At 43.3% G+C, this 27,738-nt stretch overlaps 1 protein-coding gene across 2 annotated transcripts; it reads left to right on the forward strand.

The window, feature by feature from the left end:
• Tsp97E (Tetraspanin 97E) lies at positions 1–27,147 on the forward strand. Of its 2 annotated transcripts, XR_010563762.2 has the most exons (6): positions 1–189; positions 1,707–1,874; positions 3,277–3,513; positions 4,151–4,264; positions 15,181–15,326; positions 21,120–27,147. XR_010563762.2 is itself a non-coding variant. In XM_065429396.2 (5 exons), exons 1-5 carry the CDS (start codon positions 16–18, stop codon positions 21,213–21,215), a joined length of 789 nt encoding a protein of 262 aa, XP_065285468.1. In that variant the 5' UTR covers positions 1–15; the 3' UTR covers positions 21,216–27,147. The 2 variants fall into 2 exon arrangements, 1 of the variants encoding a protein (XP_065285468.1); XM_065429396.2 differs by lacking the exon at positions 15,181–15,326.
• The last annotated feature ends 591 nt before the right edge of the window (positions 27,148–27,738 follow it).

A 27,738-nucleotide genomic window follows, 5' to 3' on the forward strand; every position in this document is an offset into this window, starting at 1 on the left:
ATACTTAGAAGGTGGATGCTGAGATCCTGTAGATTTTGTAATTTGTGTTTTCGGCTGTTACCACTCGGGCATGATTCTAGTCATTTGAACTACCAGCATTTATATTTTGTACATATACAAACTTCAACCATGTGTGGGGGATTCACATGTTCCAAGAATGCTCTTACAGCGCTCAACATTATGTATATTGTAAGTAGAGACTTCTCCATCCGTGACTCGTCACACATGTTACGAACTCCAGTGACGAGGTGCGGCTTCCATTTGCGAGCTGCTTGAATGGTCGCAATGCGTCCAGTTGGTCAGCTGGGCTCTTGCAATTGGCTTACATGTGTAGTTATAAATGGTAGTGACGTTTGTTAGATGGTGGCTTAAACGTATTCATTCATTCATGTAGCTTTCTGCATTGACGAAAATACGAAGCAAAATAGCGGCGCCTCCAAGGCGCTATCAGTTGTTTTGACGTTTATGGGTTTGCGGCGTTGCGGGGGTCCCTATCCTTCTTTTTGTGGACGCTCTTTGCCTCTTGAGAAAATCCCCCAACCACTTCCCCTCCTTCCATTTTCGTCATCGAGTTTCTCTCTGCTGAAACTATTAGCTGTCAGAAATTACTGTAAGCGTATGTTACTGTAGGTGATTACGTTGTATGTTGAGAAGTGAATGTGATACATAAGACCCAGGTTATCTCTCACTTCCGATCAGCGATACTGTTAATAATTTCTTGTAGTGAACAATGTACCAATGACATCACTCAAGCGAGGACACCTGGCGCTCCGGTGTTCTCAAGCCGCACTGATGTATTTTTTTCTCCGGCAGTAATCGGAAGTGACAACAAAACAGCGGGACACAGCTGGCTCGCATTGTGTTTAATGTTTGTTTCTATGACAGGGAACAGGTGTGTTAGAATATATTGAAAAGTTTAATTAGCTTTGACGACCACAGTGTACGAAGGTGACACCGGCTGGGCTTATGGAACAGAGTTCTTACTCTAATTGAATTATTATTGAATCAGCACTGTTTGAATGTCTAAGAGAAAGAAAAAAATTCTGAAAGTAGGGGCAAAAGAATTTGTCGCTGAACGATGAGAGCTGTTAGCACACAGAAGCCAAACAAACAAAAGAAATTTATTTCTGGTTACTGCAGGATGTCAGTTCAAATATCTTTTCGAACTTTATACATTGATTGGTATATAGTACACTCTGTCCCTTGTGTTGCTTCTCTCTACTATCTCTTTTTTTAATTGTAAGCTTAATTATGTAATATTACTTTGTGAGCATGCATTACAACAATGTCCTGGTGGAAATATATAGATTCTGAATGTCCATAAAAAAAAAAGAAAGCTTCCCAGTTGCATGTATTATGATATTCTTCAAGTTAAAGGATGTGGTGGGATAAGGAAGAAATTGGCACTTTTCTTGCATAACAGTGCTGAACAAGTGTGAAAAATTATTGCTGCCTAGCAACAATTCAAATGCGAGCCAAAATCAAACCGTACCTTGCTCTATACTTGTGTGGAATGACAAGTGATAAGCAAAAGTTAAGGCAGAACCTAATGTAAAACGTGTTTATTTTTGTTTGCCTGGTCAGTGTCATTTGGTACTGAGAGGTGGCTGGCAAACGTTGAGGAAAAGCTCAGAAATTCTCCCAAACTAGTGTTATCCTATGCGCAGCAGAATATTGCTTAATGAAGACTTCTTCTACTTTTGCAGATTGTCTCCTTCATTCTCATTGGTGTGGCCGCATATGGTCGTGTGTCGAGCATCGTGACAAACATCACCATATTTGGTGCGGTGATTGCCTGTGGCGTGTTCCTGCTGCTCCTCTCCCTTGTTGGTCTCATCGGAGCAGTCAAGCACCACCAAGTGCTGCTCTTCTTTGTATCCTTTTACGTAGCTGTTCACAAGACCCATCCCGTTTTAATGGCATTTCTACAGCCTTTTCAAAAATTTGTGATGGCATTGTTCAAGGCTTCAGCATAACATAAGTTTAGCTGTAAATCAGGCACTTTCTTGGGTTGCTTGAAATTTTGTGCAATGGTGAATCTTGCCTTGCAGTGATTGGCATCAGGATTTATCAGCGGAGATTGCAGAACATCGCCAAGTAGGTGCATACATTTAGATAAGAACAACAGGCATTTCAACTTAATGATTTTGGTCATTGTACACCTTTGAAATAGCTAGGCTAGTTTTGTATAAACTGAAAGGTACTAGTTGATGCACATTTACATGAATTTTTTATATATTTCACATTGACAACAAGGGGACTGTTGGAACAGCACACATGACAACTAAATACAGAACAATATAAACATGGATGATCACAATCACTTTTGAACAAAACAGGAGCAGATAAATGTTAACAAAAGAGTGAAGACAATATACTGGGCAACACCATAGACAGCTTGTTTAGCTTCAGTTTGCATTTCAAACGCTAACATAATCTTTGCTAGCTCTAGCTTCGTGAACAAGATAGAAGACAATTTTTTTCTTCTTTATTTTCCACTGTCTTCAGTGCACAGCCACTTCACAAGCAGGTCTCAAGCAGCACGCTAAGAAACTGCTGTTCCTGCACTGCTGCAGTGAATATGCCTGGTGTAAACAGGGGCCAGCAAGTTGCTGATTTATGCGAAACACAGCTGAGAAACATGCTCTGTCCACTCATCATGTCTACGGAGTGTGAAGGCTAGGGCGGTTCACCTTCACTTACCAGCAGTCTTCTAATTCATATGTGTTGATAAAAATAAACCCATGCCCAGGGATACAGGATATGAGGTACACTAATGCCTAGTGCTCTCTCTCGGTGGGTGTCTACTTGGCGCTCCAAACTGAGTGGGCATGACAGTTAAAAAAATCAAATCTCTTGAAAGGGCACAGTTATCACTTTGATTGATATTTCATAAAGTCCCATTTGGGGAAAAACTTACAGTACTGTTGTAATAATGTTCTAGGTTCCTCTGCAGTCTATTTCGATGAGTTCTCTGAAGTAATCAAACTGATTAGTAACCAACAGTTATTACAACAGCGCTCAAACCTTTTGAAGATGTCCCCTAATGGGACATTTTTAAATACCAGTCAAATTCTAATTGATAACTGCACTTTTTGAGAGATTTGATTTTTTAACTACGGTGCTCATTTAGTTATTTAGTGCCAAGTGGATGCCCACCAAAAGAGGGCACTAGGTGTCTTGTGCGCCTGCTGCCCCGCATTTCTGGGTCATGCAAATAGAAATCCAACTGTTTCCTGCAAGTACTCGTCTGTGTTCCTTAATACTCCGTGCCAGTACATGGTGATCCTGTTCCTGCTCTTCGTGGTACAGTTCAGTGTTGCTTGTGCCTGTCTGGCCATGACAGAGGACCAGGAACGGGAGTTGGCCAGCCAGGGCTGGAAGAAGGCCTCACCTGCCGTCAGGGCCCAAGCAGAGCGCTTGTTCCGATGCTGTGGCTTTGAACGCAATGCCTCGGACCCCACAGCAGAGCTACAGTGTGAGCATGTGCCGACGTGCTGCCCACCACAGGAGGTGAGTTCGCTTCTGCCATCGTCTCTTATAAACTCGTGTGAATTAGTGCCGCAGTTTAAAGAAAACAAACTTTTGCCTGTGATGGTCTCAACGAAACTGGATACACACAATTATTGTTCGCTGAAGAGATTTTTCATAATAGGCAAACATATCAGCAAACTAGCATTCCATTTTGCACCCCCTTTTCTTTTTTCCAGTTGCACAAGTTCGAAAAGCTTTAAAAAAATTAATGGCATCAATTAATCTCATAGACATTTATTGAAGGTGTCACTCTTCTGCTAATGCTAATGGGAGCAGCATTGCAGTTTTTGTTTTTGGCAAGGATTGGGGAGCTGAAAAGGGAATTACATAAGTGAGCACATCCTGGCCTTATGAACTAGCAGCCATGTTTGGTGCCTGTACTATAATGTTACTGCTGTAATGGAGAACAGAACAGATCTTTGGTTTCATTGTTCAGACCAGACACTGAAATTTTTACTCTATAAGGTCAGTTCTGAGTGAAGTAACAGTTAGTTGAAAAGCTTCTCATTTCCATGAACATTAGCATATTTCAGGTAATTGTGACTGCCTGATGTCCTAAAATTAAGCTTGATGGCAGATGTGCTCTCAACTTGGCTCTTTTTGTGATCGTCTATAGATTCCACCTAATGGCACATGTGAATGCGAAGGATGCTGGTCTGCTCTGCATCAGGCTATTCGCAATGGGCTCAAGATCACAGGGGGCATAGGAATGTTCTTCAGCTTCACGGAGGTGAGCCACACATTGTTGCACAATGCATGTGCTTTGCTGGCAAACCTGCATGCAGTGATTTTAGGTAACACTGCTAGATTCCTCTGATACCCATGCCACATAAGCAGTTTTGATGCCTATTGAAAAGTTCTCTTACAAGTGACTGAAAAATGCTTGTTAACGTTTTGCTGCATGCTCATAGTCTTGCGACCCTTGCTACAGATAGCTGAAAGTACAGCGAATGCATTCACTAAATTTCCATCTTTGACAACAAAATCCAACCGCACTCTGATAGCCGAATGATTGTGGGTTTCTTTAGTACTGTGTTTGACTGACACTTCCCTCGTTTCACCGCTGGCCCCGTCGGCACAAACATCAACAATAGAATTGGTGCCATTTGATGCTGCTTGACAATTCTAAGCAACAAAAATTCATAACAGCAACCAAAGAAGTCACCTGGGACTACGTCGCTATTTAATAGGGGTGTGCGAATGTCGCATAGTAGATTTCAAATCAAATCAGGGAAAAGAACCTGAATATCACATAGAATATTGAATATCAGGAGATTTTTCTCAAAATTTTATGCTTACAAATTTTGTTGCCAGTAGATATAGTGCTGGACATGCTCGGGAGTATCCTAGCATTGCATAACAAGAATGTAGTAAGCTATCAGTAGCAAAGGTAGGTACATAGAAATCAAGATATACAGTACGGTCTGCTTTAATTAAAAGGGATACCAGTTTAGTTTGCCAGCACTGATTACAGCTCGGTTCTAGTACATGAAGGTCTGGAAAATATATTTTTTTATCAATGGAATTCCTCTTAAGTAGACTCGAGTGCTTTGTTTTCCTCAGAAAGTATTGAATTAGAGATGTTCTGTAGTAGTGAATACCAATGAGGTTTTCAATTTAACAGTGGACCCATGTTTTGCGGCAGTCTTTTATTTATTGCATAGGGAGTCTTGCTTTTCCATTTTTCTCCAAAACCCACTTGCCAACTTCATGGCAGGTGGGTTACCGTAAGGCCAATCTGTGAGATAGACAGAAGGAGTGTGCATCATGTGACTTGCATAGCTGGCACCACCAGTAAAGAGCAGGCGCTGTCTGCTTCATTTCATTGTCAGGTTTGTTGTCATTTGCCACCTGTCAGAGATTCTAAAATCTGCAGGGCCGTAGCAAGTTCGCGCGACCCCCGCACCCCTACCTTGTTCATCGGCCGTCCGTGCCAATATCACATATTGCATTGTTGCATATTGCTTCGCTGCACATGCGCGAAAAAGGCGATCTTCTTTATAAATGTTCTTCTGTCCAATAAAAAACCAGTTGAGAGTCAGGAGCTATCCTGTCTACTTCCTTTCTGTGCCTGTGTCTTCGGTGCGCTTCAATTCAAACTCAAGTATGAACGTCAACCAATGGGCCCAACTTGCCATCTTATTGTACGCAACCAGGTCATGGCACTTTCGCAGCTCTCATATAAACCCAACTCTAATCGTGACGGATTGCTCGAAGCTAAGAAGAAAGGAAAACAAACAACGACCAATGGGCATCTACGACTGATGTCGGTAACGAGAGAACACCATTCCGTGTGTCGCAAATGGTCTTGCCAACTATAAATAAAAAAAAGCACTGGTCAAGACCCCAAAGAACTCTAAAACCTACAATACGAGCACTTAAAGTCCGTTAAGTCCGCTAAATGCAGACAATCAGAATCATGTTCAACATATATTTTATTGTACCTTCATAAAACATAGTAGAAACAAGTTGCATGGCAAAAAAAATTTGTTCTTTTTGCTTTCTTTCTCATCTGTAGTGGGATAAAAGATATAAGCTATCAATATTAATAAGGGCTTTGTTGTGCAACTGTAAAGGGAGGAAACGTATTGCAAAACTGAACTAAAAAAAATATGCTTCCATGAACTACAATCACTGGCTGACAACCAGATTGAACTACCGGGTAGTGATTAAAATTACAGAAAAATGATCTCTGTTTCATCTTGGTAGGTTGTGTGTTCTCTGCGTTTGTTTGCTGCTTTGGCTGGGTCTAGGGTCAGTGCCATTGCTGACCCTATAGACTGCCATCGTGCCAACCTTGTGAACAACACACTGGGGCAGCACGTAACTGAAACAGCATTTATCATTTCTTTCAAGGCCATTCCGTACAGTAAGGATGGCATTTGTCATCTCAATGGACATTCTTTGTTGAACTTGGATTCTATCACGTTTGGATGGCTGAAAACATGATCAACATCTGTGTTGGACCATGGCAGCACCAGTACTGACAAAATGAAATTAGCTAACTGAACTTCTGCTGCGTTTTACCGGAGCCATTTTATGAGACAAAATCCCTTAAAGTGCGTCTGCGAAAATGTCCAAGAGGGAAACTGCCACGAACTGGCAAAACTGCTAGAGCTACAGTTAAGAGGAGGCATGGAGACATGGTACGCTATTCTAGATGTCAAATTCCACTATCTTGTAAAATTATGTGATGGCCCCTCTGACTCCGCTCTAGGCCAATCTGAGCTCACAAGATGGCCAAATCGACACTATGGCAGAATTGGGGGCGCAATTCTAGACATAAAAAAATTCCGCCATATTGTCAAGTTTAGTCATGGCAGCATTTTGACCTAATTGGAGAGGCCGTAGCAGCCCTCTAGTCCTCTGGCTGGTTGAAAATGGTGCTATATAAAATTTAATATGGTGGAATTTGTCAATGTCCAGGATAGCACCCATGGAGAAAGAAATGTGAGACACCTCGTTTGTGAATGATGATTGTAATTTGTTTTAATTCTAAAGAGACATATATAAGCTGCATGTTTGCAACATGTGAAGCACGAATTGTAAAAAAAAAAAGTACCATTAAAAAAGAAGCCAACATTACCTGAAAATGCCTGGAAACCTAGCGCCATAGACTTTCTAAATAAACACCCTAGAGGGAAATGTGGCGCTAGTGTCTACGGGGGCTCTCACGAGCGTTGCCTCAACCTACAGGAGAATGATGGGAAGGACAGGCTTTGGATTGACTTCGATCTTTAGATTATAGTGGCGTTTGTGTGCGGTGCAGTAAACTAAGCTATACTCAAATATTGGTGTTTGAGTGGCTGTCCGTGGCATTTTGGTGGAAGTGCGGGGTATTCCAAGAGACCACAATGTTCCACAGCGGTTTACCTCGATATTAACATCATGACAGAGGAGGTGGGACTTGCGCCAGCGGCGAAAACCTCAGCTATTGTTCTGCCATATCCAAAAGATCCAGGAACGTTCTATGTCACCGATAATGTCGACGTGGAAGATTGGATTGCTATGTATGAGCATGCGAGTACCCACAACATGTGGGATGCAACCGTAATGTTGGCGAGCTTCATGTTCTGCTTGGAAGACATGGCGAGGGTGTGGTTTGACAACCACGAAGATGAGGTTAAGGACTGGGAAACGTGTAAGCAGAAGCTGAAGGACTCTTTTTGCTGTCCATTCGGCTGGAAGAATGCCGCTAAAAAAGACCTAGCAACTTGTGCGCAAACGTCCACGGAATAACATGCCACGTATATCCAGGATGTGCTCATTCTGTGTTACAAGGCTAACAGTGACATGTGCAAGTCAAGACATGGTCGGACATCTTCTGAAGGGCATTGCTGACAATGCTTTCAATCTACTGATGTGTAAGAATTGTGCAACAGTTGGTGATATTACCAAGGAGTGCCAACGCTTTGAGCAAGCAAAGAGAAAGCAAAGATTACAATGTTGCCAATGTCATTCGCCCGCTAGCCGAGCACAGCTGCAACTTCCTCATGCAAGGACAGCAGAACGCAGTGACCATCCACTTCAGAAAACATGACACAAATTGTTCATCGCGAAATTGAAGCAATGTCACCTGCCACGCTTTGTTCACGTGTCAGTGATTCCAACAGTTTGCCCACGGTACCACTTGTTCAAGCAACAGTCCGTGAGGAACTTCAAAATCTCGGAGTTCATTCCATTAGCTGCAGTGCAACTCCACGACTCGCTGTTGGACCTTATCCTTCGCCTAGCCAGTGGTACCCTCCAGCGTATTAAAACCCTGCGAAATGGCGAACTGTAGATGATCGACCGATTTGCCATCGAATCGGTCACATTATCCGCCATTGCCGCAATCGTATCACTTCTTCACTTCCGTGACTGAATGGTTACTACCATTCCGGACAGAGCCCATGCCGTCTCCAGCCTCCATTTGACCAGCAACCAGCCAACGCTGATGCTACTGCTACGTGGTGCAGTGCCTTACCGCCTTTCAGGCGTCACCAGTCCTGTTCGCCACCAGCTCGTCGGCCATCGTTTCTATCGTGTTAGGCTCGTCCCTCGCCGTCCCCTGTGAACCTCCAATACTCTTCCCCAGAAAACTACTGCAGTTCCCGTGGGCGATGCTGCACTGATGACTTGACCCAAAAATCCTCTGCTCACTTTACCGACCAGACAAAACTTGGTTGACATTATAGTAGTCGACAGTGTAAACATTCCAGCATTGATTGACACTGGTGCACAATTATCTGTGATGAATGCCCAATTGCGCTGCCGCTTGAACAAAGTGCTCACTCCTGCAGCATCACGAACCCTCTGCGTCTCCGATGAAGGAACGTTTGCCATGCTCGGAATGTGCACTGCTCACGTCAGCATCTCAGGGCACCTTACCACTGTTTTGTTGGCAGTTCTGGAACACTGCCCTCACGAAATTATCCTAGGATTGGACTCCTTATCATCTCATTCCGTCCTCTTTGACTGCACATCTGGTGTTGTTCAACTTCAACTGCCCCATAGCTGCAACATTCTACAAGAGACACAACCGCGCTAATGTACTCTCAATGATATGTGCCTGCCACCACAAGCTACCAAGTACGTTACTGTGACTTCATTTCCACCTGTTCCTGACGGCGTCTGTGTGGCCTGTCCGAGTGCTCATGTAATGCTTGAAAGGAATGTCGCACTTTTGGGTCGATTACCGATATCTGAATAAGATCACGCGCAAAGGCGTCTACCCACTGCCACATATTGGCGACGCTTGGACTGCCTGCATGGAGCCATGTACTTCTCGCCCATAGACCTTCGTTCTGGGTATTGGCAAATCTCTGTAGATGACATGAATCACGAAAAGACAGCTTTCGTAACACCGGACAGCCTTTATCAATTCAGGGTAAGACCGTTTGGCCTTTGTAATGCTCTGGCAACCTTCGAGCAACCTGGCAACCTTCGCGTTATTACATATGCTAGCTGCCTTCTCTCACCCACAGAATGGAACTTTGTAGCTCGGAACGCAAGTGCCTGGCGTTGGTTTGGGCAGTAGGCCAAGCTCTGCCCTTACTTAGTTAGGCGCCCATTTTTCGTGATCACTGAGCACCATTCCCTGTGCTGGCTCTCATTGTTGAAAAACCTGACGGGATGACTGGGTTGGTGAGTGCTGTGGCTACAAGAATGCGGTTTTATTGTCCTATATAAGTCTGGTAATTTACACAAGGACGCCAACTCTATCTCGTCACCCGGTCAACACCATAAACGTCAGCGCTATAAACGACCTGCTCTATTATCCTCTAGACGATGTCGATGTCCCTGCCGAACCATTCTTTCGCATCAGCGTCGATCTCCTAGGCCGTTTTCCAGCGTCTAAAACTGGCAACAAGTGGATTGCTGTTGCAACAGACTATTCGACGCGTTACGCTATCACATGAGCATTGCCGACAAGTTGTGCCATAAACGTTGCGGATTTGCTTCTGTACGACATCATTCTACATAACGGCACACCGAGGCAGCTGCTCACTGATCGTGGCCGAACCTTCTTGTTCCGCATTGTCGGAGATCGTCATTCTTCTGCTGTGCACAAACTATCCACCGCATATCACCCGCAGACCAATGGGCTAACCAAGGAGCTCAACCATGCACGTTTCTCCAGACCACAGCGACTAAGACGACATATTACCATACATAACATTTGCATATAACTTGTCTCGTCATGAGACTGATTGTTTTTCTCCATTTTATCTGCTGTTCAGCCACCACCCAACTGTGCCCTTCAACACACTCCTACCACCCCCGACCAACATTCCAACCGAGTATGCCCGCGACATCTTTGCCCGGGCTTACAAAGCTCACTAGATTGCCCACTCACGGCTCACTGCCTCACAGGTTGCACAGAAGACGATGTATGACAGCAACCACAGGGAGGTTCATTTCTTGTCTGGATCTTTAGTTCTTCTATGGACACCGTGCCGCTGCATCGGATTGTCCGAAAAGCTCCTGTGCTACTCAGGGCCTTACAAGATCCTACGCCAGCTTGGCGATGTGATCTACAAAGTATTCCTTCTGGACTATTCATCCTCTGCCTCTGTGCCCACTGATATCGTTCAGGTGTCTAAGCTGAAGCCTTATGTCATCGCAAGTTTGCCCCTTGCATAAGCACCAGTGCTGAGACGGCGGCTTTCCGACTGGGGCATCTTGTTATGAAGCAGCGGGGCATGGTGTGACTATGAACGAAGACGATGATTTGGCGAAGCGAACCTGCGGCTGTTCCAGGCAGCTGTCTTGTGTATCCAGCATTGCTGCAATTTGTAAATATTTGTAAATACACCTTTGCTTGACTATTTGTGCCCTGTGGCAATATTTAAATATATTGTGTCTGTGCATGGTGCTCAAACTGAAAATTTAAAAAAATGAAGTGAATAAATATGGTTGAGGTATTGCTGCTGGTGCTTCTATTGCGCTTTTCTCCTATTGTCAGGATTTGCAGAAATAAAGCAAAACTATGAATTAAAAGGCCTGCATGTCCGCGCCAACACTGATGCAGTGAACTTTTAGCCACAATAAAATTTAACAGGAAGAGTAGAGGCAACACAAGATAGATCTCAAAATGATCTGGTTAACGGAGCCATGGTAATGACACTTTAGGAGGGGGGTTGGTAGGCTATGGCATTGCTGAGGAGGGCTCTGCCTCCACCAAAAATCTCCGAAGGGGGCTCGGGCTTCGGAGCCCACCCATAGTCGGCACCCACGGAGTCACGTGATGCAGGGTCCTTTCGTTTGCCGCGCAGATTGGCCTTACGATAACCTGCCTGCCGTATAGTGTGGATGGCCGATCTATGTTTTGGATAAAAACTGGAAAGTAAAGCTTTCTATGCAATAAATGAAAGATTGCCATAAAACTGTGAACTCGTTAAACTGAGAACCTCATTGGTATCAGAGGGAAAAAAGCTCTTGTTTATTCAACAGAAATTCTATTGGTCAAAAAGTATTTTCCAGACCTTCACATACTCAAACTGAGCTGTAATCAGTGCTGACATACTAATGGGATGTTTGCTTTAATGAAAGTAGACCATACTGCATATGTTGATTTCTATGTACAAATGTTACTTATAGCTTATAGCTTGCTACATTCTTGTTATGCAATGCCAGGAGACTCCCAATCATGTGCAGCACCATGTTTTGTTGGCCAAAATTTGTAAGCAATAAATTTCGTGGACATTTTTCTAATATTCAATATTTGATTTGATGTTTGTCTTTTTTTTATCAATTCAATTCAATATTCGATTCGAAGTCTACTATTCGGTACTTGCACACCCCTACAAATTACACTTTCTTTAATTGATTTGATGCATTGTAGAATGTATGTTGCCAGCATAGTAGCGAAATCATGCGCAGGTATATAAAATCCCAAGATTAGCACCTGTTTTGAAACATCTCCAAATCTGCCACAAAATGCATTAGTCTTCCAAATAATTATTTTTTGAAAATGCCCCTCTCACTTACTGTGGGACAAAACCGGATGGGAGCTCACTGTATTTCGTTGCAGATTTTCCAGAATGAGATCATGTATGTGGTGTTTACGTGGGGGCTTCTTGTAAATTGATGATTTCATTACTGCTGTGCTCTAATTCTGCAGTACAGCGTGTGCTCAAAAGCAATCAGTTGAAAGTTACTTAATGAAACCCTGTTGGATAGTTGAAATTTGCATTTCGTCATGCAAGCAATGTCTGCATGTTCATCAGATCGCTATCTGATGAACATGAACGATAATTTACTTGCTCAACTGGACTGAAAAGACCATGTTTCCATACTATTTTGAACTTTATGTGGGAGACAGACAATCACATGTAACAAGACTGTGATGACAAAGGGCAAGCTAACATTATGAAAGAAAGGGCCACCAAAATACAAAGTTGTAACATTATCACTAATTTCTGAGTAATTTCTGATACCAAGCTTCAAAAGGACAGTGAAGGCAAACATGGTTAGAATAAAGCGATTTCTACTGCAAGATGTCCAAAGCACCATGTTTACAAAGAACAGATAGTCCATATGCAAGACAGTGATGTATATGAGCTCAATACAATGCATGTTTACCTTATAGCTGAACAGACCAGTAAGCACTATTGTACATGCAACCTGCTATGGTAGCCAAGTGACTATGGTGTAGTGCTGCTGAGCTTGAGGTTGCTGATTTGTTCATGACCACAGCAGCCACATCTCAATGAGGATGATGTGCAAAAATGGTTGAGCACCTAGATTTAGGTGCACGACAAAGGTGGTCAAAATGAACTCATATGAACCACTTTTTAAAAGAACAGACAGTCTATAAGCAAGAAAGTGATGTACATAAGCTCAACACAATGAACATTTACCTTATAGCTAAACAGACCAGTGAGCACTATTTTACATGCAATCTGCTGTGGTAGCCTAGTGGCTATGGCATTGTGCTGCGGAGATTCAGGTCGCTGGTTCGATCTTGGCTGCATCAGCCACACTTCAGTGGGGGCAAAATGTAAAAATGCTTCTGCACTTAGATTTAGGTGCATGTTGAAGGTGGTTAAAGTTAATTCATACTCTCCTGCTACTGCATGCCTTGTAAACAGATTGTGGTTATGACTTGTAAAAGCCCAGAATTTAATTTTTAAAGGGTCCCTGAACCACTTTTTTCAACATGAAGAAAGGCATTTGAAGTGAAAATAAACTCTCTCAGAAATACTTTGCCACATAAAGTACTTCAATGCGTTCAGCAGAAGCGGAGTTATTGGCAATGAAACACGGCCTCTGCTGTGCTCCTGTTCCTCTTCAATTCGTTGCACTGCAAAGGCTATAGTGCAGTGGGGCATGCCCACAATGCTCCGCCTCCTAAATGTCATCGTGGTGCGCAGCTCAAATTTCATTTTGGATTTTAACGTAGATACTACAACTTCCAGCTTTGGTGCCTACGACGCGCTAAACATAAGCCAAATGCGTTTGTCCTCAGCGAGCCGCAGTGCGCTTAGCCAGTGGACTCGTGGCGGCACCCCCTGGCGGCCGCGGTATCTGTGCCATGCCAAAATGGTGGCTTTGTAAATCTGGTTTGAATACTATTCGGAGTTGTAGCTTAAAATACTGCATGCATGGGGGATCCCAGCTACTTACAAAAAGTTGGCACGCCCTTTTTTGAGTCAAAGCAGGTTGTAGTGCTTGGCAGTGCATTGAATCTTTGATATGAGTGCAGTAGATCTGAATCAGTAGATCTGAATTTTTGGATTATTAAAAAATATAATTGTCCCTCGTTATCATACTGAGTTTACACATCTATCTTTTGGCAACATTGAGACATTTGTATTGGTGAGTATCTACTGCCTAGGAAGTATATTGACTTATATGCACTTTCCATGGTGCAGACACAGTTAGTTGTTACCTTCTTAACAGAAACGAATACTCCACAAGCTCCATATCCATGACTGGCAATGTGCACAGAAATGACACCGACTACCGGAATGAAGAAGCATAGACACAGTGTTGTAATTCAACTAGTGTGACACATTTACATATACGTGAATTCATGGAATGTTAAGATAAAGCCAAGAACTCAACAAAATTTCCTGCGGCACATGTTGAAACACAATATCACCTGATATCCCCTCTTAACGGTGACAGATATTGCGAGCTGCTTGTCTGCAAGGTGGTGCCTATGCCATTCATCTGCACAAGTTAATCAGCTGTGCTCTCTCTGCGGCTCCTATTATTTCTCAAATGACTTGCCATGAACTCACTGTTTCGACTTGCCCTTATCACCTAGTAGTTATGCTAGATAGTTTATAGGTTTTTTGTGCATGGAGGTTGTGGTGCACACAGTTCTTTTCAATAGGCCAGGGGTGTACTATCGTGGATCAATTCAATGCAAATGGGAAATTATTAAGTTGAACACTTGTTACAAGGAATGACTTGAGCATATAACCTCGCACTGCCGGTTATCTGGTCACCAAGAATAGCATAAACTCCAAACTGAGTGTGAACGCTAGTATATTGCTGGCTTTACACGAAATGGTAAAAGAGTTGGAGTTACATGGTAATAGTATTACAACAGGTGGTCCCAGAGTTTTGAAAAAACTGCCAGGGGGACCTCCTATGATTACATAAATAGGGTTGTTATACAAAAACAGCAAGGAAGTACGGTCATGTGAACATAGGTAAGTTGATTATCTATAACAGGAAATTGGATACATAGGTTAATGCTAATACGAAGTATTAAAAAAAAAAAACATGAAAAATTACCGAAAGCTTGGGAACAAGCTGAATAACAACAAATAATAATGAGGATAATCAACCCGACAGGAGAGACCTAACTCGTTTCATTATCAATAATATTAATTATACAAGAACAAAGGTATACAGCAAAATAACATACATATTGATAGTTAAGAAATTAAGATGAGTCTGTTAATTCCTTAATGAAATATTTCTTGGTGCACATGGAGAATGCATGAACGTAGTGTGGTGATTTTATTTCTAAAGGTAATGAATTATCTATGGAATAGAAGACAAGAGAATTCAGTCTAGTTAGCCTTAATGTGTTCATGTTACATTTGTCCACGATGGTACATCACACTGTGCTGCCTAACCATACCTGCCTAAACTAACCCTTCTCTGTTCCTTGCTCTTGCCCTTTCCTGCCTGGCCTTCCTGCAGTTCATCGGGGTGTGGTTGACAGTGCGGTACCGCAACCAGAAGGATCCTCGTGCTAACCCTAGCGCCTTTCTGTAACCACTAACCCCACTATCCGGTGGCTTCTTGAAATGGCTCTGTTGCAAGGGGGCTCTCTCTGGCACCACAAGGTACGCAAGCTTTGGGCTGCGACTCCCTGTGTGCCACACCCCTCCCGCCTCTGAGCCACCGATGTGTACGCCCACAGAGTGCTGTACTAAGAAATGTGGCATTGCATTTGTTCAGACATTGTTTGTTTTTGTTTGTTTATTTGTTTATTGACAAAACAACGCTCAAGAACGGTTTGTCTTGGTGCCAAGGCAAAAGGCGGCACTAAAGGCCACCTGACTAGGCCGTTGACACCAGACAGCACGTGCAGCAGATAACATGAGCGCAACATGCTTCAAAACACACTGCAAAATATCAAACACATACAAATTAAAACGCACATACAAAGTATCAAACACGATAAAGCAATATAAGGAAGAATGACAGAATTAGTCGTCGACACATTCATTATCAACATGACAGATAACTATTAAGGCCAATGGACTACAATTGGATTAAAGAGAACAAAAAAAAAATGTTCACCAAAATTACAACTGTTGGAGGAAATACATTTTAGTTAGTTTACTGAAAGCAAGCAAAGAGGGAGAACTCTCTATTGTATGTAAAAACGATGGATACCAATTCAGAAGATTCGGAATCTGCCATTTTAATAATTGCATACTGTGTCTAGTTCTCATTTTAATCTTTACAAAGTTTTTGTTCCTGAAATGATATGGTGTCTCTGCATTTGCATATGTATGAAAGAACACTTCACGATTTGCTTTTCTTTCGAGATAAATCAATTCCAACAAACGCTGTTTATAGAACATTTCTATATGAAGTATCCGGTTCTCGGCAAAGTATGGGGATCTATGATCACGACTAGATATATCTTGAATGAATCGTGTATTTTTCTTCTGCATTATGTATAGTCGATCCAAATTATACTTTGATGTAACCCCCCAAACAAGTAGACAATATTGCATACACGAATGCACTGTACTAAAATAATGTTGCCCTTTTAATCTTACTGTCAACAACGTCCGATAATACACGTGATAATCAAGGATAATATACATTGATACCTCCACTGTTTGACATGGTTTTATTGGTACCTAAGCTTCCGCTTTTGTTCTCCGGTTCATACATGTTGTGTGCTAGCCTCATGTTTCTTTAGAGCAGTTAAGGCTGGGCTGCATGGAGTGAAAAAGCAGGCTAAAAGTGATGAACTTCACCTGGCAGCGCACACTCGACCCCCAGTGTCAATAAATTTGACACCCGCTGCTGACCTGGTTTAATTTGAAAAATTTTGTCCGGCGAACTTCACCCTGCTTCACCGCCAGAAACAGCGAGCCTGCCTCGTGTGCTCGCCAGGCATCATGAGCGATCCTTCTCCCACTTCTGGTGGCTGGTTGGGAGCTGCTGCAAGTTTTTTTCTTTTTCCCCTGGTGGAGCGCCTGCAGAGCGTTTGTCGTGTCGACAAGTGCCTTGAAGGAAAAAGGGAACAAGCGATTATAGTTAGAAACCAATTGTGCCTGGTTTCCCGGCTGTTTGCATCTGTGTGGCCTAGACACCGCACGGAATGTCTGGCGTCATCAGAATTGTGAGCTGCTGACACCCGTTTCATGCCAAATTTCAATAATGCTATCCTCTCTGACTGTAGTACTAGACGCCTGTTGTTAAAGCAGGTTTCTGAACAGGAAATGAAACTGAAGTAAACATGAAACAGCGCAACTTGTTTTTACAGAAAAAAAATGGCTGTGGCTTAGGTAAGGTTAAGCCCAGGATGCGAAGCATACTAGCCTTTATTTTAGTTGTTGAACCACTGTTTAGCCTGGTGAACTGCTGTTGCTTGGCTATATTTGGTTCGGCTAGACGAAGAAACAACTCATGCATTACTGCTTCGCCTTCAAGAGTGGAACGCGACAGCGTTCCCGTCGACCCGCCAAGGGGTGTAAGACAATGGGCTACAGGGCAGCGACTACGCGCCCCGCATTGGACGCGGTGAGCGTCGAGCAAAGCAGCGTTCGGCGCGGCAACGAAATGTGCGCCTGAGCAAGAGACGCACGCCTTAGAAACAGCTCGTTTCTAAGGCAACACCGCATTCACTAGAGGCGCTTTTGTACCGCTTTGAAGCATCGTACTCGTGGCTCAGTGGTAGCGTCTCCGTCCCACACTCCGGAGACCCTGGTTTGATTCCCACCCAGCCCGTCTTGCAAGAGTTGAGCCAAAGCCACTTCTCCTTTGTCGTGACTTCACGGTGTCACGTGGTTTCAAGGCGACACCGCCGCGCCTGAGGAGCTGGGTTGAGCTCTCGTAATATGCTTCGCATAAAAAGCGGAGGACTAATGTCGCTGTTGAAAAATACCAAAACCTTCTGCAATGTCTCTGCGTCGCAGTTTCACTTAATCTCTGTGACCACTGCCGCCCAGGCACTTGCAGGCTTGCATGTGAAAACAGGAGGCACACGTGCATCATGCTCCAAGCTCGTGCCAAAACAACGTAGTCAGACAGCGCAAAGCCAGCCCGCTAAAATGCTTACAGCTTAATATGTGTAGAAATTGTTCGTAAATGCATGTATAAAACTTTATTTTTTGTGATTGCTTAGCCATTAGCAACAGATATTAGAATTAACTCTTTTGATCGTTATTTTGGTTTACAGAGGCACTTTTATGGAGTCTCGCATTATTAACAGCAAGGCGGCGAATGCGTGTGGCTTATGCCTCTTTTTCGCTCCATATAGCTCAAGCCAGTGAACAGTCTAAACGTGCCAAGAATCGCCATGGATGATCGTGAAGTGCAGTGACCACTTATGTCTTGGGCTGGCACTGCTTTCTACTTTGTTGAGTCAAAGTGGAGCGTTGAGTGGAGGAACGTTTTAGGACACGAGGGTTGGGCTGAGCATGTTGCTAAATCTAGGTGATGTTTGCGAAATAACACTTGCTGTGAGTAATTACTTGTTGTATTCTGAACGATTGTTCTTGATCGTGATGTAATGAAAAATATGAAATGGTAGAAATTTTTAACGAGCCAAATGAAAGTGATCAGTAATTTTAATACAGTGAAATTTTATGACAAATGAGCATCAAGATTAGCACTGTACTAATTACAAATTTTTTTTTTTAAACCATAAGGCTGAAGTTTAGGCAAATTCATGCACTGCCCGTCATTTCCATGCTGCCTAGGTGGCCATACTTCCAGTGCATGCAGACACTATATGCCATATTTCCCTCTAGCATTCTTGGCGTGAAACTATGGTGTGCACCCTTCCAGGACATATTGTAATGCCTCAGACTTGACCAGCTTGGAATTAGCAAGTTTCCAAATACAAGGGCTTCGATGTTCATTGTTTATTCTGTTCACTCTGTTCTCTTCCATCTGTTTTTAAAGCTTTTTCCTATATATATTTATTTTTTTATTTGTGTGTGTGGAAAGCTTGAATTTTAGGCCAGTGTTGCTCTAGCTTTCTGTTCGCTTTCTGCTAGCTTTCTGTAGTAATTATAATTTTTTGTTTCTGCTGTGACATTAAAATGTTTCTGACTGCTTTTGCCATTTACAAGTGTTTGCACCAGGAATTGTATAATACCTGCCTGCTCTACAGCATTCACTGACAACGTATGTATAGGTTACAAAAAAAAAATTTTTGTTTTGTACTATTACTTGTCAGTGCTTGGGTGCTGTAAAAGTTTAACATCACGAAAGGGCTAATAGCACAGGCAATTAAAGGCAATGGCACTTAACTGTCCATAATGTGTAAAACTCATTGTGCATAGTCTTTTGAAAAGCAGGCAAGCGTGTCATTTCCATCAAAGCATTCAAATTAGCATGAAATGGATTCTTCTACAGATGTTGTGTATGTGCTATGCTTCGCTGCTAGTTTACATAAAAAGGAATATCTCGCCGTGGTGGTGTAGTGGCACTAATGTTCGGCTGCGAAGCCAGAGGTCACAGGACCAAATCCCGGCTGTGGCAGCTGCATCTCAGTGGGTGCAAAATGCAAAAACATGTGTACCGTGCATTCAGTTCATGTTAAAGAACCCCAGGTGGTCAAAATTAATCTGGAAGCCCCCACTACACGCAATTTTTGTTCGTATGTGCAGCGTTTGCTTTGTGTATGACAGGGCTTGAGTGCATTCTCGCGCTCATATGCGCCAGTCTGACCGTGATATGTGTTGTGGACCAGCTTTGTCCTGCACCAGCTTCACCGACGGATAGTAGCCATGTCCAATTTGCGCATTTTGAAGCGCTGTCAATAGCTCAACACGAAGTGAATCGTGTGAAGGCTTCTAACTAAGAGCGGGCAGGAGCGAGCATGCGCTACCAAGCATGCGTGTGGTCTGACCTTAACTTTCGCGTGGTTCGAGGCTAGTTCAGTGTCAAAGCTACTCAACATTAGCGAAGCCCAATGGCTATGACACTGATAAGCAGGGTGGCCGAAGTTTCATTCCTACGCGGGCGGCCGGGCGTGAGCAGCCAACAGTCGGCGTCTTCCGGAAGTACGTAATTATTATCGAAATTAAAAACCAGATTTTCGCTTACTTCAGCTTGTTTACTCAACTGCATCAATAAATATACACAGTAACGGTAGGAAGAAGTGCACTGATGGAAACACCCTTCTTGATTGATGTCACCTGTTGGCCAATAGCAGCCACATATGGGAATCTGATATATTACGAAATAAAGCATTTGAGGAAAAGCTCATCTTGTGCTCTGCTTGTGAGCTTCATGCGCGACTGCAAAATTTGGTGCAGGTGTTCACAGCAGCGTATGCTATTCACAGACTTATGTTTTTTTCACCAGGCCTGAGGGGTGGTTCAGGACTCCTTGAAACTGTTGTCTCTTCAGAAGTGGAGCAAATGTGTATGCATGTGCCTCATGTCTTTTTATTCCTTTTAGTAAAACTTCTTATTTTGACTTTTTGAAATTTTGAGATTTTGCTAGTAGTGTGATGATGGTAATCTGGTTACCCCAGGGAAGGCTTTGTCTGGAGGTGGGCCTTCAGGGCCTTCCCTCTGAATTTCTTGAGGGGGGGGGGGGGGGGGGGGGGCAAGCCGCAAGTGATCTGACCTCTCACTCTCTCTCTCTGTACATATTTATATAATATATAGTTGTGGTAAGGAATCAGGCTGACCCCAGTAGTAAAATAAAGAGAGTAGGACGTATGTTGAATTAGCACAGTATACTTCACTGACGTTTCGGCTGGTGGACCAGCCTTTGACAAAGTAACTTTAACAAAGGCTGGTCCACCTGCCAAAATGGCAGGGAAATATAGTGTGCTTATTCAAACAAACAAAGATACCAAGGACAACATAGGGGAAATTACTTGTATAGGCTAACTGAATTATGGCAATGAAAGTGGATGAAAAAACAACTTGCCACAGGTGGGGAACGATCCCACATCTTCGCATTACGCGCGGCTGCATGTAATTTCAGGCTCTAAATCGAAATTCTGCTTCCAACAGTCACTAGAATTTTGATTTCTCTCTCAGGTGTAACACATTTTATTAAAATTGGCCCAAGGGTTAACTCAGGAAAGCATTTCTGTGCTTTACATGTATTTGCACAGGCAGTGTTGGATTTATGCCCTAGCGAAAGCTTCTTCTCAAGTATCCTTCTCTTAATATGTGGTTGGAGACAGTAGCCACTGAAACAACCAACGTGTTGCACAGGCTTCGGCAAGCATAGTGTGTTGGCCCAGGTTAATAGAATTGGGTGCAAGGCCATCTATTTGTTGGGCAAAACGTCATGGTCTGTTCAAGAAAACTGCTGTGAGACTTTTCTTTCTTTTCCTTAAACTTCTTGAGTGAACTTTCGTGACCTGTTCATGTGTGCTGGTGCTGTTATCATATCATTGTTCCCTTTTTCCCCTCTGTCAGTTGGTGGCTGTGTTTGTGGCTTACCGTTACCGGCTTCAAAAAGACCCTGAGGTGGATCCTTACCTTCTGCTGGGTGGAGGAGCTCATGTCACGTGACAAGCCACCCATCTGTCTATGTCTTCTCTGCATATTTTCTGACATTCCCCGCACCCAACCACCTACACACACACACACATGTGCACATTGACACCAAAGCCTTTTCACATTATTGCTCTTGTATGGTCTCTGGCTTGTCCTTTTGTTTCCTGTTGATCTGTTTGTACAGAGTGCTATTTCAATTTTTTTTCTCCTCTCTCTCTGGACATTACAATGGTTGCTTTATGGTTTATCCGACTGGTCGTTTCAGAGCACCCTGTCAGGGCTGCAGAGGCCTTCTAAGAGAGCAACTAAGATTTATTGCGAGCAAAAGTGGGTGTTCTAATGGAACAGTAATGCCAGATTACTGCTGCTAGACCTACTCATTCTCATAATTCAGTTTTAACGCCTTCTAGTTTGTCATCACAATTTCACTGCATGCCGAATCTGAGCTCATAAATCCTAATGCGTTTCTTAAGTGAGGGAAATCTTGATTTCGACGTCATGTGTGGTCATCCCACAAGAACACGAGCATGTTGCCATCTGTGCTTTAGAAAACAGCACTTTGCACATGATGTTTCCACTGAAGGCGAACAATCAAAGAAACTCCTGCCGCTGCATCCATTCAGCTACGAAAGTTGAAGTTACCATTTCCAAAAAAAAATGTGTTTTACAGACTGCTATAAGATGCAAGATGCTTCACTTGGCAAGTTAGAGGTTCTTTAGTGGGAAAATATGCAAATATAATGGCAATGTTTTGTGCTAGATGTGCATTTTAGCTTTCTTTAATGAGCCTATAGATTTCACACTGGGGTAGCAAATAGTGTGAGGCTAATTTGGCATGTTCTAACCTCGCATACAAGAACTCCTAACTGCAATTTGAATGTTTTTCTTCAAACAAAATAGTTCAGTCTATAAGAGGTTAAAGCGCTCGCTCACAACTTTCATAGCACTGCCAAAGTGCTTTGAGATGACCATTCAAATGTACTGTTATAATGGGCTTTCCAAGAGAAGTGAGGTAGACCTGTAAAGGGACATGGTAAAACAGAAATTGATTAAATTTCCTTGCAGTGTTGCAAGATTAGCGGCGACATGGAGTCACATTTTGTAATGACTCTTTTTTTGTCAGTCCATTCCTCTTGTTTTTTTTTTGTTTTGTTTTTTTCTGGCTGGTGCGTGTCATTGCATGCCATGTCTCACTGCTCTCAGCCACTCGGCATGATTGTCATTGGCGCAAGCACACAGTGACATGCTGTCTTTGTCGAGATTGGCTGCTGGGCGTGAGGGATGAAAAGAACAGAATACATAGTTACAAAATACAGCCCCTGCCGACTTGTAAGGACGTTCTGATACCTTTGTTACACGGATGGCTCTTACTACCCCCTGAGGTAACCATAGTTTTAGCCAGCCACGATAACTTTGTGGTACTGTGCTTGGCCACCTTAGTTGTGGTCTTGATCAGCAAAATAGAATATTGGAGGTGTACAGTGGAATTTAATTTCCAGCACCCTTGAAAAGTGGATATTACTGCAGCTTTAAATAATGTTTTCATTAGAATCGACAGTGGAACCATGACGGAAACTGTAAGAAGGGGAACTGAGGGGCTCAATTTTTCATTAGACTCGACCACATGAAGTCTATTGCCTTCATGTGGTTGTGCTGATGCATGCAGGCTTTGCGAGTGCAACAGCAGCCAACTGTGGTTTGCAGTAACTGAAGTTAAGCCCAGTTACTTGTGGCTAAAGTAAACTTCACTTGCACTGCCCGTGTAAAAAGGGTGTCAAAGGGCAGTTTTGGAAATTTTGTAGATGAGAGAGCATTGCCAAGTTGGATAAGCTGTCTCAAAATGTGTGGTGTTCTTGCTCAATTTCCTGACACTCAGCACACACCTTTACATTCAGCTGCTGATGCATGGCATACATGCTTGGGATTTCACCAACAATGTTAGGTGTGGCATTGTAGTACGTATTGAGCGCAAAAAGGCTTGAATGGTGGTGTTTCAGAATGGTATTGGTGATGGTACGATAGTGCTGGTGTCAAGGCTCATGTAATTGAATAGGACAATTTTAAGGACATTTCTAAATTTCTTGAGCTGCAGAGTGTCGCATGCTTTTAGTCATCTGCTAGCTGCTGCAGGTTTATAGGTGCAGATAAGACATGAAGAGGAAATAAATTTTGCCATCTAAAGCATGATCTTTGTCAGTGTTTCGTTGAGATTAAGTAGGCAAAGTGATTGGCCTTGTGTCCAAACCTCTCACCTGATGTTCCATGTACCTAACCAAGTCTCTTTCTCATCCAGCACACATTCCATGAAACAGCAACTGCTCATAGCAATGCATAGTTGGCTTAAGTACCAGCATCTCAGCCATCTTCATGACATTTTTGACAGAGGCTCCACTGGTGCACATATTCTTCAGTTACACGCATGTAGAAATTAGTACTTGCAGTTTTTGCAGTAATGCTACATGCAGTAAAAGCTCGTTAATTCGAATTCCACAGGCATGCTACGAAGATTCGAATTATACACAATTCGAACCAATGAAAGTCAGAAAAAAATCACTTGGTTAAGGCGTATATATAGTCCGACGTAGCCTCAGCGCGCGCACACGCTACGTTACGTTACGTTAGCGAGAACACCGTCTATAGTTCGAAGCACTGGCAAAACCGACGTAACTGGACGTGGCCCGACATGCCTGACATAGAGATGGCTCATGCTCCATCCATGCGTTTGTCGCGCCGACTGTGCCGACTCACATTGCATGGCGCAGAGAAAAAAGGTGCCCGCGCTGCTTCATCGACGGTCGCAGGCAGCCGTTCAAAGCGGCTCGCAGGTTGGGGATCGTTCTGTGCATGGTCCGAAAAAAAAAAAAACAGCCGACGGCGCGCGCATCGAAGTCTAGAGGGGACGGCATTTCGGCTGGCGAAGCGTGATTGGCCATACGCAACATGCGCTGAAGCGCGCCGCAGGAACAAGAGCTGCGCTCTAAAATGCACTCTCGAAATTCATCACAACCTGCTGCGATATTGGTCTCCGTTGTACTTTCGTAGGTGCACCAGCTGCACACTGCTGAGTTCCACTATACACGTAGGTGGCACACAAACACGCATCCCAGCGATCCTGTCCTTTGAATAATAGCCACGAATCTCAAAAGCTATGCTTTTGGTGCTGCGAGCGCCGCTAAACGTCACGGCCGCCGTGTTATAGTCATTACCTGGTGCTGCTTCTCGGCAGAACACCTTGTTAATAAAGAGCATACCCTCCAAGATGTGACATGAAAAAAGAAAAAAAGACGCAGTTTTGCCTGCAAGGCGGAGCATCGATTGTGACAGCAAATTAGCAGACAGCCATATCAAGTAAGGATAGTACTTTTATTGGCTGTATCAACTTGTAAACATTTGCTTGCGAACTAAAATACTAAGCCTGATGTCAGCGTGTACAGCGAGCATGAACACATCCCATACGATTACTACAGACACTCGCTGTCAAAACACTGGCATGAGGAAACGTAGCAACAGCAGCGAGCGAAGTGATATTCATGCTATCTATCGCTGAAACGCGAATTGAGCACCGAGAACACACAGCGCGCACACAGCTACGAGCCGCCAACGCAGCTAGACCATGCTAGACCGGCTAGACTCTGCCCCCAACGCAGATCGCTCTCAAGATAAGGCCGCGCGACCACACGCAGCCGCCACGTGCGCAGTTGCAGCCGGAGAGAACCCCCCCCTTGCGCCTCGCAACGGTGGGTGCCTCGCGCGCCGCGAGAGAAGACAGTGAGCTTCCTCTTCGCATTCGTCCCTTTCGTGCAGGCGAGATTGAGCATTGGCTCCCTCGGCTCCCCTCGCACGCTTTTTTTACTCGTACATACAGCGTAGGGCGCGCGGCGACGGTGATGTCAACGGCAGAGATGTGCTTGGAGTATCCATAAATTGCTCCCGCAATTAGAAAATACATAGATAAAAAACACAGCGCCGTGTTCGCGTCTTTGAAAGTCTTGAAAAAGGCAGAGAACCGACCTGTAACAGACGGCCGCACATGGAAAGAGCAAAGCTGCACGGTGACGATCATCGCCAATGTGCCCCCGCACACTAGCATTCTCCCCGTTCACGATGGCGCGGAGTTCAAAATATCTGTGGTGGCGTGGATTTCAGTGTGAATTAGCGGGATGCATTACATATTGCTTTCAATACACTGTTAGATGGACCGCGGTGGCTACTTGGAATTATCCAAAATTTTGAATTAACGAGCTTTTACTGTATTGTGGCAACATACAATTGAAAAAACAGTTGGTGAGTGAGAAAGAACAGACAGATAAGTGCATACCTTATAAAAGGCCTCACTCGCATTTCTTTTTTGTACATGTAATTTCTGTTGCTCTATTGTGTTGTCTCTTTGCATTATTGATTTTTGAGGCTGCTCAAGAAGCTTTAGGTGAGTCTTCTAGACCATTTTTTATCTTTATTTCTTTTGGTGGTATAGAGTTTATGAGTGGCAACATTTCTTGCCTTCGTCTGCAGAATTCTTGCCCTTTTGGAATTAATGCTGCTGCACGTGGCTAAAACCCTCATCACATGCCCCTTTTCAAAGAGCGTTCAAATAGAAGACAAAATCTGGAAGCCCTGTTGGTTCCCTTCCATGACCTTGTACAAAGGAGCCAATAAGGTCGGCTGATTTCAGTTGTCTTTGAAAGTAGATAACAGGACTATAAGAACAAGCGAGGTATCCTGGTGTGTGAAAAGAAAAAAATTAATGTTGCACAAGTTTTGCATTGAGAAGCAATGTAAATGCAAGCACATAGTAATCGGCATCCCAATGTAAAGGAGTGCACTTAACGAATTATCTGTGTCTAGGTTTGGCATATTCGGCTGGGCATTGAAGAGTCGTAGTCAGGTTGTGTCCAAATGTGTAACAGCATGCCGTCTGACATAGTGTAAACACTGTAGTGTTTATTGATTAATGTGTACTTTTGCACATGATCGTATTAGTGCAATATCTTGTAGCATGCAATCATGTGCCAGTTGTACATGCTTGTATCACTCCTTGGCAAATGACTGTAATGTGCTAGAATGGCTTACAAACACTGCACAAGATTTTAAGGGCATTGAATATCAGTAGCCAGTTTGCCCAATGAGCAGACTTAATTTCCTGTGGTCAAATTCAAGAAATCTCCATATATAACTAGGGCAGACTCGGTGCAAGAGATGAAAATGACAGCAGTGCTTTTTTGTGGCACTAAATATTTTAACTAGAATATGCTGCAAGCATTATGGTAGTGGAAGCTTTAGAAAAAATATTTTAGTAACTGGAGACTCTCTAGCAACACGTGGCACGCACATACAGAAGGCCCACTTGTTTTGTCAGGTGTTGCAGTTGTTGCAAAGCATTTTCCAAAAATGGGATTTAAGGCATGTGCCATTAATGAGCACTGCTGCTATTTTATCTCTGTGTAAGCCCACCTCAGAAAATGCATGTTTTGACTTGTAGTGTTTCATTTTCATGGACTCTTTCTCCCTGCTGAGCATATGTTCCAGTTTTTAATCACTGACTGCTTTGTGTTCTTGTATTCTTTTATTATCTTGCTTTCAAGTGGTTGCCAAGGTAATGATATATAGCATCTCCTTTTTGGCTATGCCTTGAGCATTCCTTGTAAAGTGTAGTTTTTCACCCTGAATTTTCAACAACCAAGGAGGTTTAGTGTACTTCATGTTTACCTCCCTATGTCATGCTTATGTTGCTGCTGTATTAAAGTCTGCTTCAACTTGTATTTTGTACACATCAGCCAAACTTGGTGGTTTCTTTTTTTCTGCATTTACTTGCCCGCAATTTTTAGAGTGGAGTTAGATAAAGTGTATGTACATTGTAAAGCTAAAAGTGGAAATATAATATTTAGGAAATAAATTTTTTTGAAGATTTGTTTTCTTGTTTTATAATAAATATGTTTCAGTGCATTCACATAGTGAATTGTCTCATTTATCAACTTACTCACTGATTGGCTGTGGCATTTCTTCATGATAGAAGTGGTTCACATAGTTGCAACCAGGAACAAAAGAAATATACCTACATTAATTGTTCACACAGGTATAGCTTTCATATTAGGGCAAAACGTGTGAATATTTGTTGCCACACACCAGGAATGATGATGCAACAAACTGGTAAGTCGTGGCAGGACCTTTTTACAAAGCACTGTTGTGTTAAAGGGACACTAAAGGCAAATACTGAGTTGACGTGGACTGTTTAAATACTATTTCCAGAAACCTCGCAATGCTCCTTTCGTGCCAATAAAATGCTTAGTTTACAGCAAAATTGCATCTGAAGGGTCCGAATACCTTTTTCGAAATTCAAATCTCCCGTCACCCAACCGGGGGTGTAGTGACGCTGCGTATGCTATCACCACCCTTCGCTGCCGTCGGTGAGTAAAACAATGCCTGACAGACGGCGGTACGGAGCCAAGACAGAGTGGTGGATTCGCCGCTGCAGCTGCTTTTTGGTCGGGTGGCGTAGACCGTTCGGGCATCCCGCGACATCGCATGGAAGTTGAATTCT

Source organism: Dermacentor albipictus, chromosome 4 (assembly GCF_038994185.2).
Source record: "Dermacentor albipictus isolate Rhodes 1998 colony chromosome 4, USDA_Dalb.pri_finalv2, whole genome shotgun sequence".
In the NCBI taxonomy this organism is placed as follows: domain Eukaryota; kingdom Metazoa; phylum Arthropoda; class Arachnida; order Ixodida; family Ixodidae; genus Dermacentor; species Dermacentor albipictus.

Excerpts from the sequence above, each read along its gene's own strand:
- Tsp97E (XM_065429396.2), top strand. The coding sequence starts at position 16 with ATGCTGAGATCCTGTAGATTTTGTAATTTGTGTTTTCGGCTGTTACCA. Across the intron at positions 190-1,706 it reads CGCTCAACATTATGTATATT|ATTGTCTCCTTCATTCTCAT; the intron begins GTAAGTAGAGAC and ends CTACTTTTGCAG. Across the intron at positions 1,875-3,276 it reads ACCAAGTGCTGCTCTTCTTT|TACATGGTGATCCTGTTCCT; the intron begins GTATCCTTTTAC and ends ACTCCGTGCCAG.